This window comes from Schistocerca piceifrons, chromosome 3, assembly GCF_021461385.2.
Source record: "Schistocerca piceifrons isolate TAMUIC-IGC-003096 chromosome 3, iqSchPice1.1, whole genome shotgun sequence".
NCBI classification, from domain to species: Eukaryota; Metazoa; Arthropoda; class Insecta; order Orthoptera; family Acrididae; genus Schistocerca; species Schistocerca piceifrons.
Genome location: NC_060140.1, coordinates 679,661,618 through 679,677,555, shown reverse-complemented (window position 1 = coordinate 679,677,555; position 15,938 = coordinate 679,661,618). Strand labels below are relative to the sequence as shown.

Genomic DNA, 15,938 nt, shown 5'->3' with positions numbered 1-15,938 from the left:
AACAGTGCCACTGCACCAGTCCTGGCATGATCTGCTTCCTGCAGCAACTGAATTGGCCTGACCACACTTGACCACCACTGACTGTGATGTCATGGCCTCTGCCAAGAACAAGAACCTTCATGCATCTCAGTCAGAAAAGCACACTACTGGCAGCCTACCCCCCCCCCCCCCCCTCCCCACCTCCTCAGGCTACCACATGGCATCTCTGCCGACACCATTGATAGCCTGGCGAGGCCACACACAACTGCACTGCCAATCACCCTGTGACCACCCAAAAGGCCCCCCACAATGATTACATCAGACTGCGATTATCATTTAAACCATGTCATCTCACATAGCGACAGACCACCACACACTTCATGAACACAGACAACAGTGGGCTCTATATCCTGGATCATCTCTTACAGCAATACTATTAACTCAGTTCCAGCTCTGAGATAAGCTTGGCATTTCTGACCTTCCCCGCTACAGAACATGACAACACCGTTATACAGCTATTTAGCAAGCCCCATTTACAGCTCTGAACCCTGCACAGTGAACTGTTCCTCACAGCCAGTTTCCTCTGCCATTTCCATCTCCTTCTGGATCCATCCAGTGGCACACTGATTCAATCTGACACTAGTTGTGAAGTTGGTGGCACCATCGACCATGCCCTCCCGAAGAGCAACACATCCTTACTACAGCGTCTACAATCAACTAGCAGCAGTGCAGCCCAATGAATGACCACTGTTATTATCTACTTGACTGCATCAACTCAGTCACTGAAAGTCAGCAAAACCAGTTACTTTACTTTGAAGCCCACCAGGAGCCCTAAGCATCCAACAACAGAATGAGACAGTATGACTGGCAATTACAAAACCTTCAACTGACCTCACCTGTTAACAATAATTCTGTCATGCAGATGCAACACACTTCCCATGCAGCTACAACAGTCTCAGAGGAAGCACTGCAATCTACCCAGCCTTCACATATCAACAGGTTACTACTGCACCTCCTGTTCAAGTACTCCCTGCTCTTACCCCATGCTCCCAGTCCAACAGAGACCGCACTGCCTCCCACCAGACAAACCCTGTATGGCAAAGGCCAAGGCTGCAGTCTAAGAACTTCTGAAAGCCAGAATAATAAGATCTTTGGACAGTTCATGGGATCCACCCATTAAACTAGTGCAAAGAAAGAAGGTATTTTACATTTATGTGGTTACTACAGAAAACTTGAAAAACATACCATAATTGATAGCTATCTGATGCCAAATATTCAGGACTTAATTAACTTCCTTGCAGGTTTCTATCTTCTGCTACCTGGACTGCAAACAAGCTTATCACTAGTTGCTGATGAGCATGGGAGATGTGCAAAAGATGACAGTTATTACACCTTTTGGCCTATCTGAGGAACTTTTTATTCCAAGAATGCAGCCCAAACATGGCAATGGTATTTGGATGGTATCCTATTTAACTAACACTCAGCTACACTTATCTTGATGACAACCTCATTTTTCCCAGGATAATGACATGCACAACTCACTTAAAACAAGTTTTTGATGTACTTACTGTATATGGCATCATAATTAATGATGAAAGAATACCAAAATTGACAAACTGAGGTTACTTTTCTCAGTCACATTGTCAAAGCTGCAGGCATCTGCCCTACAGCACAATGAATCAACTTTTACCAGCACCACCTCTTACAGGCAGACACTATTCAGGCCCACTCACAGAAGCCCTGAAAAGAAAAAGCACTAACATTAAGTTGAAGCTGATGTGGACCACTGACTTTCAGGAAGCCTTTGACCAGCTCAAAAACTGTCTCGCACAGACAATGACCCTGGTACATCCATTTCCCCATGCACAATTAACCATAACAATGCATGCAAGTCATTTCGTGATTGGTTTGGTCTCCCAACAGAAAGTACTAAGCGTACAGCAATCTCTTAGATTTGTCTTGCAAAAACTGACTCATTCTCAAAGCAAATGGTCCAACTATGACTGCATACTCCTCACCACCTATGAAGCAATCCATCAGTTTAAGGACATGCAAGGTAGGCACTAATCGTCTATACAGAGCACAGACCAGTAGTGGACTCAATCCATAAACCATCAACAGACTTGTGCCCCAGACACTTCCATCACCTGGATTATGTCACATAATTTACAACCAGTATATGTTGCCTGAAAAACATGGACAGTGTCATCACTGATTAGCTTTCATGGATCAATGCCATCTCCACGCATATTGATTATGATAATTTTGTGGAATCACAACAGCAAAACAAACAGCTCCAAAACCAACTCAGTGATACAACTATAGATCTCATAATTGAACATTGCTCAATACCAGGTGCAACAAGACAGATCTTGTATGACATCTCACAAAATCAAACTCATCCCTCAGCAACTCAGCCATGTCAGAAGATCATCTGTGATGAGCTGCACAACTTGTCACAACCTGGCATTTGACAAACACAACAGCTTGCTACAATAAGTTTTTATGGCTGAACGCCAAGAAAGATTGCAAGGAGTGAACATGCAAGTGCATTGAATATAAAAAAAGTAAAGTTATGCCATGTACAACCATGCCTTGGACAGTTTAAAAAAACCGAAAGAATGCTTTCAGCATGTGCAGAGTGTGTGTGTGTGTGTGTGTGTGTGTGTGTGTGTGTGTGTGTGTGTGTGTGTGTGTGTGTGTGTGTGTGTGTACACCTGTCCTTTTTTCCCCCCTAGGTAAGTCTTTCTGCTCCCGGGACTGGAATGACTCCTTACCCTCTCCCTTAAAACCCACATCCTTTTGTCTTTCCCTCTCCTTCCCTCTTTCCTGATGAAGCAACCGTTTGTTGCGAAAGCTCGAATTTTGTGTGTATGTTTGTGTTTGTTTGTGTGTCTGTCGACCTGCCTGCACTTTTGTTTGGTAAATCACATCATCTTTGTTTTTAGATATATTTTTTAATATCAGTATTTTACAGTGGCAGTTTAAGAATTCTATGGATCACTGCTTGATCATGTGAATGAGACTGTTTTATATAATGTTTTCTTTTTGTTGCAATACTGGTGAAATATGCATTTTTGAAATAGGCCAAATTAACACTCCTCTGTCTCTTATTTGGAATTTATTTCTATTTGATTTCTCCTTCCCTATTTCCTTCCTTACAATTTTCCAAATTACTTGCTTTTCTTTGTCTGAATATCATATGATAATGTCACTGATTTCAAATTTTTGGTTGTAGAACATTCTTGACAAGCTTTACTAGAAAAGTGAGGAAAGTGTGCAACTAAAATTCTGCCCACAATAATAAAATCTTATTTTAATATTGTTTAAATAATATACAATGGATAGTTATTTCGAATAACTTCATTGCTAAAAGTGGAGAAGTACTGCGTATAATTTGTGTATTTATACTACTACACTCCTGGAAATGGAAAAAAGAACACATTGACACCGGTGTGTCAGACCCACCATACTTGCTCCGGACACTGCGAGAGGGCTGTACAAGCAATGATCACACGCACGGCACAGCGGACACACCAGGAACCGCGGTGTTGGCCGTCGAATGGCGCTAGCAGCGCAGCATTTGTGCACCGCCGCCGTCAGTGTCAGCCAGTTTGCCGTGGCATACGGAGCTCCATCGCAGTCTTTAACACTGGTAGCATGCCGCGACAGCGTGGACGTGAACCGTATGTGCAGTTGACGGACTTTGAGCGAGGGCATATAGTGGGCATGCGGGAGGCCGGGTGGACGTACCGCCGAATTGCTCAACACGTGGGGCGTGAGGTCTCCACAGTACATCGATGTTGTCGCCAGTGGTCGGCGGAAGGTGCACGTGCCCGTCGACCTGGGACCGGACCGCAGCGACGCACGGATGCACGCCAAGACCGTAGGATCCTACGCAGTGCCGTAGGGGACCGCACCGCCACTTCCCAGCAAATTAGGGACACTGTTGCTCCTGGGGTATCGGCGAGGGCCATTCGCAACCGTCTCCATGAAGCTGGGCTACGGTCCCGCACACCGTTAGGCCGTCTTCCGCTCACGCCCCAACATCGTGCAGCCCGCCTCCAGTGGTGTCGCGACAGGCGTGAATGGAGGGACGAATGGAGACGTGTCGTCTTCAGCGATGAGAGTCGCTTCTGCCTTGGTGCCAATGATGGTCGTATGCGTGTTTGGCGCCGTGCAGGTGAGCGCCACAATCAGGACTGCATACGACCGAGACACACAGGGCCAACACCCGGCATCATGGTGTGGGGAGCGATCTCCTACACTGGCCGTACACCACTGGTGATCGTCGAGGGGACACTGAATAGTGCACGGTACATCCAAACCGTCATCGAACCCATCGTTCTACCATTCCTAGACCGGCAACGGAACTTGCTGTTCCAACAGGACAATGCACGTCCGCATGTATCCCGTGCCACCCAACGTGCTCTAGAAGGTGTAAGTCAACTACCCTGGCCAGCAAGATCTCCGGATCTGTCCCTCATTGAGCATGTTTGGGACTGGATGAAGCGTCGTCTCACGCGGTCTGCCCGTCCAGCACGAACGCTGGTCCAACTGGGGCGCCAGGTGGAAATGGCATGGCAAGCCGTTCCACAGGACTACATCCAGCATCTCTACGATCGTCTCCATTGGAGAATAGCAGCCTGCATTGCTGCGAAAGGTGGATATACACTGTACTAGTGCCGACATTGTGCATGCTCTGTTGCCTGTGTCTATGTGCCTGTGGTTCTGTCAGTGTGATCATGTGATGTATCTGACCCCAGGAATGTGTCAATAAAGTTTCCCCTTCCTGGGACAATGAATTCACGGTGTTCTTATTTCAATTTCCAGGAGTGTATTTAATATAATTTGTTCTGTATTTTAATATTTTCAGAAAATCTTCCAAAGTAAGTCCATAAATAGGGTCTGGGGACAATGCTGGAGTCAATCAACACATTGTTTAACAGCCTGTCAGTCATTAACAATATGAGAGGATGGGAGGGAAGGGGATGGGGGAGGGGTGGGGTGGGGAGGGGAGGGGAGGTGACACACACACTCCTTCACCTGCTCATCTGATACTGCATCCGCTGGCATCACTCCCTCTGCGGCGGTTCTGGCTGGGCATGCCTGTTTGGGCTCATGGCATAAGCTGGTATGGGTGCCCGATGTCATTGAGCATCACACGGGCCAGTGCCTGTGATGTCAGCACTCCTGATGGGTGGGACATCCTGTTACTTCGACTAGCTGCAGATTTATATGGGAGGGCATTTTCCGGAGTGCCCACTGCCTCCCCCTCCCTGCCACTGCCAATGCCTGTTCCTGTGTTGCAAATGGTCCCGTTCACGGTACAGAGGGGGTTGCTGCATGGCAGATCACTGACTAGGGTTCCTGCCCCTGCCCCATTCCTAGACTGCCATTGACAGTGCAGCCCCCACTGCCACTGTTGTCTCCTTTGCTGGGTCCTGTGGAGTCGTCACTCTGATACTCCCGCTGAAGCCTCCAGCACCAATTGCTGACCCTGACGAGGACATCACTATGGAGATGCCAGCCCCAGTCCTACTTTTTGGCCTCTCATGAGTGGGGGGACAGTGTGCCAAGCGACCCCCTTATCACTTCCATCCCTACTTGCCAATGCCTGCAGCAGCCATCGTCATCGTGCAATGAAATGGACACCAGTTCAGTCACTGGTATTTTCTGTGACTTGTAATCTCAGTGCCTTGTGAGATTAATATTTGGTTTTCTTTTTTCTTTTTTTTTTCACAGTAATAGTGCTTCTCAGTACTCTTTTTTATGTACCCATGTTCTTCTCTGTGCCATGCATTTTTCTGTGACTAGTGTTTTCCGTGAATGTGTGTATGGGGATATCCCACCCCCAAGAAGTGAGGAATGATGTACCTACAGTCATGACATGCACCATTTCAGAGAACATGCATCCATACAGTTCACAGTGTCACTCAGGCCACTGGGTCGGCCTCCTGGTGCACTCTGGTGAGCCACCAATGAAACAGCAATTTTTTAAGCAGTTGCAAATGAGTGCTTGACCTATTCTTTACTGTGTATTACTGTTGTCCAGCCAATGCGTTCAGTGCTATGTGCAACCTGTATCTTTCATCAAAATCAAACAATGGAAAATCAAGGATGGAATGTAACAATATTAGAGAAGGAAAGTTGCTACTCATCATATAGCGGAGATGCTGTCACAATAGGCACAACCCTCCTGGCCTCAAACTTCATTAGTCACTGTCCTTACCCATCCAGCCCCACCCTGTTCCCATTCCATTTCACCACCACACCCAATCTTTTAATTTCTTTTTATTTCCCTCCTTTCCACTACTTAACCGCCCCCCCCCCCCCCCCCCACCTTCTCTCCTGCCGTCTAAACTGCAGCACTTCACTGTCTGCCATCCCCACCATACTATCCCTCCCCCTCCCTACCCCAGTCTCCTCCTTACCCCCAGTCTCCTCCTTACCCCCCCCCTCCCCCCCCCCCCCCCCCCCCCCCAGGTGCCATCCCTACCATGCACTGGTGCTGCTGCTCATAGTGTGGTTTTAGTTGTCTGAGACAGCAGACGTGTGTGTGTGTGTGTGTGTGTATTGCTGACAAAGGCCTTAGTGGCTATATTCCATACATCATGTTCCTTCTTGCTATAACAATGAAGTGTTGGTTTCTCTGTTTCTCAGGTTATAGATGATAACATTTTTTTTATTTCCAGTACCACTAAAAGTAATTGGGATTTTTGTTTCAAAATCCTGAGGACAATATGTGTATAAATAATGATTCTGTTGATGCAATGGTGCATTGGGCACAGTTATGTTGAAGACAGAGCAAATGTAGTGGATAATAGATCAAAATACTTCATTCTGTGGTAATATATAAAATTAAAATTGACCATGTGTCTATGGATAGCAGAAAACAGCAGCTGAGGATGTCAGATGTTGCACCATTCCCTGCAGTATTGAGTTGGAAACCACTGTCATGAGACACTGTTAAAATTTTAGTAACATAGTCTTTGAAGTCAGAGATGCATTCTTACCGATAATATATTCCAGAATGAGATTCCATCCTATGAGAAAGGCTATAAATTCACCAACAGTAACATAACTGTAAATGTAAGCAGACCCAGCACGAGGCACTCGAGCTGCAAACTCGGCATAACACAAACCTGAAAGAAACAACATTTGAATTTTGTCATCAAACTGATGTGAATTAGTTCATTTACTTAAGTAACTGAGGAAAATGGACTGTATGTCCATGTGTGATCCATATATCCATTTTAATAAAACCATTAAGAGTAAAATTAATATAATGGTAATTTTTATAATAATGACAATGAAGACAAATATGGATCTTAGGAGAGGTAGAACAGCTTTTCTCAGTAATGTGGCACTCCACTGCAGTGGCTGTGAAACTGATAGCTTTTCATGGGAATAGTAAGGTGAACAACGAGCATGGTGAATCATTAAAATACGGCCATATAACCATATAATGTAGTCAGAGAAATCCTGGGCGGGGGGGGGGGGGGGGGGGGGGGGGGGGCAATCAGAATTTTGCTTTGCAATTGATACTGGCTGACAAAGATTGTCTGTAAATGAAGAGAATAATATTAATTGCTTCTCACAATGTAAAATTAAAATGCCTAACACTAATTCAATCATCATCCTGGGAAAACCAGAACTCAGTACAAAATAAATTAAAGAAATAAATACACCATTAATATTAGTATTGGTATCATTAGTACTAACCAACTACTGAAATGTGCTATGAGAAACTTAATTCTGTTCTGCAGTTCTTATAATGAAGAAGAACCTTCAGTGATGTGTACTGACTCCTTGAGATGATCATGCAGAAGTTTCCCTCTCCTTCAGAACGTGCAACATTCTCTATTCTGATTGTATGGAACATATATTAGCCACTCAGCTTCATAGCTCTTCAGATACAACCCAGTAACATCCCCTCCTTGGTCAATCCCCATTTCTAAATTTACTTTAATCAGTTTCCAAACTAAGAATTTTCCAACAAGTAAATAAACTGAAACTAATCTCATTTTTATTTCTCTTAAGGAGTGAAGTAAATAATTTGCTTCTATAATCCCTAAACTAGGTAATTCACGTTAAGCATATCATACAGTATATGTGACTCATTGCCCTATTATGCAGTACGATTCACAAGCTCATTCAGCATTAATTAAATACTACTTTCAACATTAATATGACATTCAGTTCAATTCAATTCACACTCACTTAGACAATACAACAAACGAAAATAACTGTGGCAAACTCCAGAAACAATAACACTGATGAAAACCAAAACATTTTATAGCTTACATTGGTCTGAACAAAATATTGTGTAGTCAACTATTTTGGAAACAAAGTGGCAATCGTAAAAACAAAGGAAGTTTTTTTTTGTCTGTAGTATATATTTCAGAATAAAATTCAGTTGTCTTTGCACAGATTTTTTTATTTCATTTTACCAGTTTCAACAAATTAATTTGTCACCTTCAGAAGCCTACAAAATTAAGGATATTAAATATCACTAGACCTTGTCATACATACATGTAACGTATAAGAAGTGTATTACAGAAACTTAATTAGTGTTGGTTTAGCAGATGTCAATATCTTCTTCACAAAATGTACATTTTTGTACATATCAAGGCCTTATGCTTCTGTGAAGAAGATAATGATATCATCTAAACCAATAGTAAGTTTCTGTATACACTTCTTTATACATTACATAAATGTATGACCAATGTCTAATATCCCTAATTTTATAGTTTCTGAAGATGACAAATTAATTTCCTGGAATTGTTGAAGAAAAATAAAATATCCCATTCAACCAATAACTGAATTTTATTCCAAAACTATTCATTGACCCCCACAAATAGGAAGAAATTATCATTGTAATAAAATAAGAGAAATCAGAGCTTGTACAGACAGATCTAAGTGTTTTTTCCCTTGCATACTGTTCAGAAGTGGAACAGTAGAGAAATAGCTAGAAGGTGGTTTGATGAACTCTCTGCTAGGCACTTAATTGTGAATTACAGTGTAATCATGTAGATGTAGGTATAGGTGTAGATATAGGAAAAGATCTGTAGAAGAACTAGAGTAGGAAGACTAGAGTCTATGATCAAGGATGCCCTTGCTGACAGAGGTAGGACAGTGGATGATGTTCTCCATGACAGGTTGTGTGTGGGCATCATCCTGATATCCAAATATTAAGTAATTAAGCAGTGAATAAATACCACCTACAGCATTCTGTTGTCTCCCTCTCTTCAGCCAGAGAATGTAGCTCAAGTTTGTCAATGGTATTCCCTACAGTGGCTTACATAATGACTGGCAATCAGTAGAGGTTTGGCCAGTGATTGAATTCTCCTTTAACAACTCCCTTCTGTATGGTTGTAGGTAATCACAGATCTTCCTCTCAGTCAGCTCCAGTGTTTGTTAGTGCAGTGATGACTGGAATATAACCAGCAGGGTTATATCCCATCAACAGATCTCACAGAATTGTATTGGCATCCTAGTGTCTGTGTACATTTTTGTATGCTACAGTGATGTCATATTTTGCAAATCACCCTAAGGATTCCCTTAGGGCTGTCAACCAGCATAAAAATGATGTTCATGACATAATGATTGGCCAAATAATTGCAAGATGTTCTTTTTTCAGTACGTGAGTAATTCCACTCAGATTTTGAGACTACCAGTTCTCTGGAGGTATCAGAAGTCACTCTTTCAGTGCCTTCTTTTATATGGACTACAACTGCACCTATTCCATAACACTGAGCATTAGTGTGTAGTCCCATATCAGCATTCTTGTCAAAACTGGCATTTTGGTGAAGATGTCAGAGCCTTCTTAGGATACAGTCCTCACTCAAAGAAAATTGACATCTACTCACAACAGTCTTGTGGTAATTGTGCCTTGCTACTGAAATCGTTCATGAAATATCTCCAATAGGAGCACATTCCAAGGGTTGTACTGAGGAGTTTGAAAACCTGTTATGGCTCTTATGTTTCTGGACCAAGACAGATTACATTTCAATTAATTAGTTGTCCCAGGATTCTTTTTTCTTGAGAGACAGAAGTGCACTCTCTCAGATTAAAATGACAATCTGCGTCAAGGACACACTTCAGCACAGTTGTTAATTTTAAAGACAAAATGTCATCCAGGCAGCAAATACATATTATCCATGTAATATGTCAAAGCAGTTTGTGCATCATGCAGTAGAGGTAGCTGAAGCTTAGCACACACCAAATGGCATAACAATGAAATCTTAGAGACCATCATGTATTATGAAAGCAGTCTTTTACAGTCAGCCTCATATCCCTCCATTTGCCACTAGCCAGTCTGTATCACCATAGATGAGAAATACTTTGCTCCCTTCACACATTTCGAGATGTCATGAATTCATGGCAGTGGATATGCATCCTGTTTGACCATCTTTCTTCTTCACAAGGACTGCAGGGAGAGGCAAGGATGCTCTGATAGTCAAGTGATATTGCCGCACAGCATCTTTCTCCATTTCTTTTGAAATATGCATTCTTCAACTTTAGGTACCCTAATATGAGCACTGACTGATGGAGAAATGATCCCCATTCTTGATATGATGTTTCACGTTGGGTCATCTGCTATGCCTTGGCTCCACTCCACACTTGAATGTGATTGGAACTTTATACAGAATGGCCAATGTGTGTCAGCATCATTCCTTAATGAAGCTGGACCTACTGATAGCTGGGTAGTAGAATCCTTTGGTAGTTAGTCAATAATGGCAGCATAGTGCGATTCTGCATTAGAGATACTGAGCTGATCTCCTTGTACTAATTTGGCTGTCCCCCTGTATAGTTTCTTGCAGCTGTTTATGGTAGTTGATGACCCAGAGCTTCCCATGAGCACTTTTGATGTTTAAAATTGTCACTGACATGACTAGGACTTATTTCATTAATGAAGGTGGATTGTGTGTTTCTTCAATGGTAGACAACCACTGAGAGCCATTATTGTTGCATGAACTTACTGAAGCAATTTTGTCAAACTGAATCTCCAATATTCCAAAGTCATGAATACTTGTGATGCCTTTAACAAGCCCTAGCCAAGGAAAGCATTATGACTGCATTCTGGTAAAATGACAAACCTGAAGGGCTGTATTCTGCAATTAACAATTATTCTCAGAACACAGATTTGCCACTGGCTGGACATATTTTTCATTTGCAGCCTTCCTCACACTGGTCTTTGAATCTCAGAACACAGTCTTTTTCAGCTGGAAGCAGTAATTATCCAGTATCACAGATAATGATATCCTAGAGCTGACTAGTGCCTTCACTGGCTGGTCAGTGATGATGATGATGATGATGATGATGATGATGATGATGATGGTGTTATTTCCCAACATCATGGTAACAGTTGTTCATGGAGATTTCCAAATGCGACTGTCTGACCTACATAGATCATCATCGTATTGAGTGTTCCTGATTTTGGCTACTGCGCAAGGAGCTGGAACATCTGTATGGTGGCGATGAGCAACAACGTTGCATTGAAGAGCAACCTCGAGCAGGGTACAGCAATGAACATCAATCCAAAGATCAGCTGAATTTATTTGCAGTTGCCTGGTGTGAATACAATTGCTGTGATGTTTGAAATTTTGCAGTGTAGTAGTCAATAATGGTAGAGTAGCATGACTCATAAGAGGCACTAAGCTGCAGCTTTATAGTAGCATGCCACGTAACTACAGCAGCCACATGAGAAACATGCTAGCATATTTTTCTCTGTTCTCCAAATGTCAGTTTCTCTCCACAGCAATTAAACTAGTGAGGGAGCAGGCTGTATCCATGTCATGTAGAAGCTTTGATATTGTCTGACAGCTGCAACATAAGTCACGGTTTCCTCAGTGTCAGTCCACATTTTACATAGTCATCGCCAACAAATGATGAACCTTTTCTTGAATTAGTGATGCTAGCTCCTCCTGGCTGGATTCAATATTCAATGCTGCTACTTGAAGTCATCTGTTAACTCATCTATTTTATTATAATAAGTGCTGTATTAGCAATGCAAGTTCCTAATGGTGTTCTATGATTTCTATTGGTATGGCATTTGAAAGACTGTTAAATCTCTTTTTCACTGCACCCTTTCCTGGTTTATGGATTCAGTATGGTGGAAACAAGTGATGATGTTCTCAGTTGTGATGACATCTTTCAAACAGAACATTTGATATTCTTCCTCTGATGTGTCCTCCTTTAAGTGTGAACCTTTCATAGCTACTGTCATACTAAGGTTCACTGTTGTTATACCCAGGAGTAAAGCCAGGTATGAGTTGCATTATTCATAACAAACGGGGAACTGTCAAGGCATTTTAACAACAAAAAGGGGAAGCTGTAAAAAAGACAACAGTAATGTTTTAGGTGTGGCAAGACAACCCATATACCCGGAAGTAGTCTGGGTGGCCAATGCCAGGCAGATGGGCAGCTGTGCTTGATAATGAGCTAAGAACTATAAGCCATGAAGACACAAAGATGGCTGTGTATGTTTGACAACAGGGTCCGAGATAAGGCTTGGAATTAAAGTTAATAAGCAAAGACCACTTCTGGTTAGAGAAAGAGAGAGCATGTGACAAGAGGGAGAAAGAGAGAGGGCCCTCTGGTGGGGACAGCACTACATCATGAGAAGCGAATACAGGGCTTAGATCACAGTGTGTGACCATATTAAGAGAGGCATCTCTACCCCTCCACCTAGCCTCTGAAGAACCACTAAAGAATAGTGCACAATGACAGCCAATAAGGAGGCAAGTAACCCTCGGAATAATGTCATGGCAATAGCCAGTGGGGTCAAAGGGGAAAAAAAGATACAAAAACTTGGCAGTAGGATGCTCTGAGAGAGGCAGTCTAGGAGTGAGGAAGGAGTGTGGGCAGTAAGTAAGCAGGTGGAGGTCTGACACGAGGTGCTGCAAGGAGAGTTGTGGAGTTAGCATCCGGAGCTGATGATCAGATAGGCAGCAGCTGTGGGAGTCTGAGTTAGTCTTGTGGGTTGCATTCAAAGAGTAGATAGAATGGCAGTTGTCTTATGCCGTCTCTGTATCAGACTTTGCTGCTCATTGGAAACGCCTCAGCCAGAGGAGTTAGGAATTCATTCTGTATATTTTGAATAAACTTCAGATAGTTAAATGTTTCTGGAGAATACTTCCATTATCTCCTAGCCTTTTCTACCTCCTTACCAGAGATTGTACCTTATTAGCTAGGTCAATGTCTCCCTCTCACTACAGCCAACCAGTTCATCTGTGGTTACGAAACCGTGTTGCTCACACTTTGAACATGACAATGTGTATCACAGCACCAAAAATCTTTTGATTATATGATCATCTTGTCACCAAACTGAGTTCTATACTTCATTCATTCTACAGCTATGTAGACTTGCTGTTGGTTGTCACCAAGCACTTTCTTAATTTCTGCCTGACATTTGTCACATCTCTTGAGGTCTTTCTCATTGTTCTCAAATTAAAGGGCTGCTCCAGACAAGTGATAGCAGATATTTGCAAACAGACGTAATTTTATCCTATGTTTTATTCTACTGGCCCATTAAAATTTCAACACCGTGAATGCATGAAGTGTACTACGAGGTTTGGAACATAAATATTGGCAACCATTTATTCACAATCTATACAAACGAGTTACATGTTTGCTCCTGTAACTGTCCTTCAAAGTAGTCGCCAGCGTTGTGTAGAACTCATTGCCAGCAATGTGGAAGGCGTAGTATACCATTAGCTGAGCCTGTTCTGTTGATGGTGCGAATGGAGCGGTCTACTGCGTGTCGAATTTCTGCAACAGTTCTGAAGCAAATGCCACAAAGTGGTTCCTTCATCTTTGGAATCAAATCAAAGTCACAAGGATGTCAGTCCAGGGAGTATGATGGATGGTATAGTACTTCCCAGTCCCGTTGAGAGAACAGAGCAGCCACAGATTGCACTGTATGTGCCCACACTTTGTCATGCAAAATGATGGGTGAGTTGTGCAGAAAGTGTCAGCACTTCTTTCGCAAAGCTGGTCACAGATGATGCTCCAAAAATGAACGATAATACTGTGCATTGATGGTCTGCCATGGAGGAATGTAATGTGTTAGGATAACACCATCACAGTCGTACACGAGATTCACCATAATTTTCACCGTACTAGGGTTCTGATGCACTTTTGACTTCCACGGTGACCCATAATGACGCCATTCGTTGGACTGGCATTTCAGTTTTGCCTCATATGATGTGGCCCGCGTCTCATCCAGTGTTATGATATGGTGTAAGAAAGCCTCTCCTTCATGCTCATAGTGCTCCAAGTTCATCTGAGCAGCATCGTAATGCACCCATCTCTGCATTTCTGTCAAGTCATGCGGAACCCATCATGATGCAATTTTTCGCATGTCCAGACATTCCTTCAGGATGTGAAGCACAGTCATATGCACTAATCCAGTTTTGTGGGTGAGCTCACAAACCGTATGGCGTTGATCACTGTCCACTAACGTGGCAACAGCATGCATGTCTTCTTCAGAGATGCTAGGATGACCTGCCCGATGCATGTCTGCCACAGTTTGCTGATCTTCATTGAAGGCTTTTACTCAAAATGCCACTGTTCTGTATGAAAATGCCACTGTTCTGTATGGCAATGTCAATTCCCTGCACACCACTTTAAGACCTTGATGACACTGTCATGCTGTATTACTTCTGGCACATTTAATCTTGATCCAACTCTGTTGTTCCTGTTTTGAAAACACAGTGACACCATTGCATTAGACTGCTCACTCACAAGTGACTGTGTTTCCCTACATTTTGCACATGCCAGTGACATGGGACGGGCAAGTCCATTTGCTCGGAGGTAAGGTAGGTATGTCAACAATGTGTGCTATCAGTGACAATAGTACATTCCATTGCATAGTGTCTCCACAGCAGTGTTCCCACTATATAAGTTCCAACCTACGTACTTGCTTTGATATGAAAAGGGTTAGCACTTCACTGTAACAGTACAAAGGAAGTATGAATAATGGCATCTGTATATAACAAATGATAATATGCAGTGTGTTTCTCATTCAGAAATAAATTTGAATGTTGTTTGTTCGTGCAATGATTATGTTATTAAACATGTATGAAGGAGAAACATTTATCAGCACATCCAGCAAATTTGACAGGGGTTTATCATTCTACAATATTGCTGCTCACTTTGGTCAGAATCCCATGACTTTCATGTAAATATGGAATCAAATAGTTCAGGATGGCCATATTCAATGCTGTGCTGGATCTCAATGGCCCAACATGGCTAATACCTGAGAAGACAGATATATTGTTCACTCAATCATGCAGGCTTGCACAGCCACATCATACACATCAGTAAATGGGCTTATTTGCAGCCAGACAAGTATCCACTTTGATATCTACCTATGTTTATTTCTTGGTATAAAATTTGAGCCACTTCTCAGTAGTATCTCAAATCCACAAGTCCCTTGGATACACCTTCCTTTTTGTAGTCACTCCATTCAGGTTTGCAGTTTTGTAAGCATATTGGAACTGAACTTGTGAAAAAGCAAGCTAGGATATTTTTACTTCCCCTCTTTTTTTGCCATCTGCCTCCTTAAAATTCATTTTTTCATATTTTCATAAAAGAAAAAGGCTGGCCATCAGTTTTAAAGAATATAACACCAGATCTAATTTTGGCTTAGTTTTATGTATGTAATTGATTTTCTAATTTATTTTGACTATTACTAGTTAGTATCTTTCATTATATGGCGAAATCAGTGATTGTTTCATAACTTAAATTCTACTGTTGACTTATAACAAATATAAATTCTACAATAATTATAAACATTTGGAAGATGAAACACTAGCATTCTTTAAGTATTTATTTGGTTCTATTCGAAAGCATGTTAGCAAAGTCAGCCCTCAATTAATTCCAAAGTAATTAACAGTTTTGTCAAAGTATTGTTTGTGTAACTATATTTGTTACTTTCATGATTTAAACTA

The 15,938-nt window shown here is 42.2% G+C and overlaps 1 protein-coding gene across 1 annotated transcript in view; it reads right to left on the bottom strand.

Moving 5' to 3' along the window:
* The window catches only part of LOC124787863 (high affinity cationic amino acid transporter 1-like), a 178,818-nt gene that overhangs the window by 144,799 nt on the left and 18,081 nt on the right, over nt 1-15,938 (bottom strand). Inside the window, exon 2 of the mRNA XM_047254826.1 lies at nt 6,996-7,124. Coding sequence (XP_047110782.1) covers nt 6,996-7,124 — 129 coding nt within the window. The remainder of the gene's footprint in view (nt 1-6,995; nt 7,125-15,938) is intronic.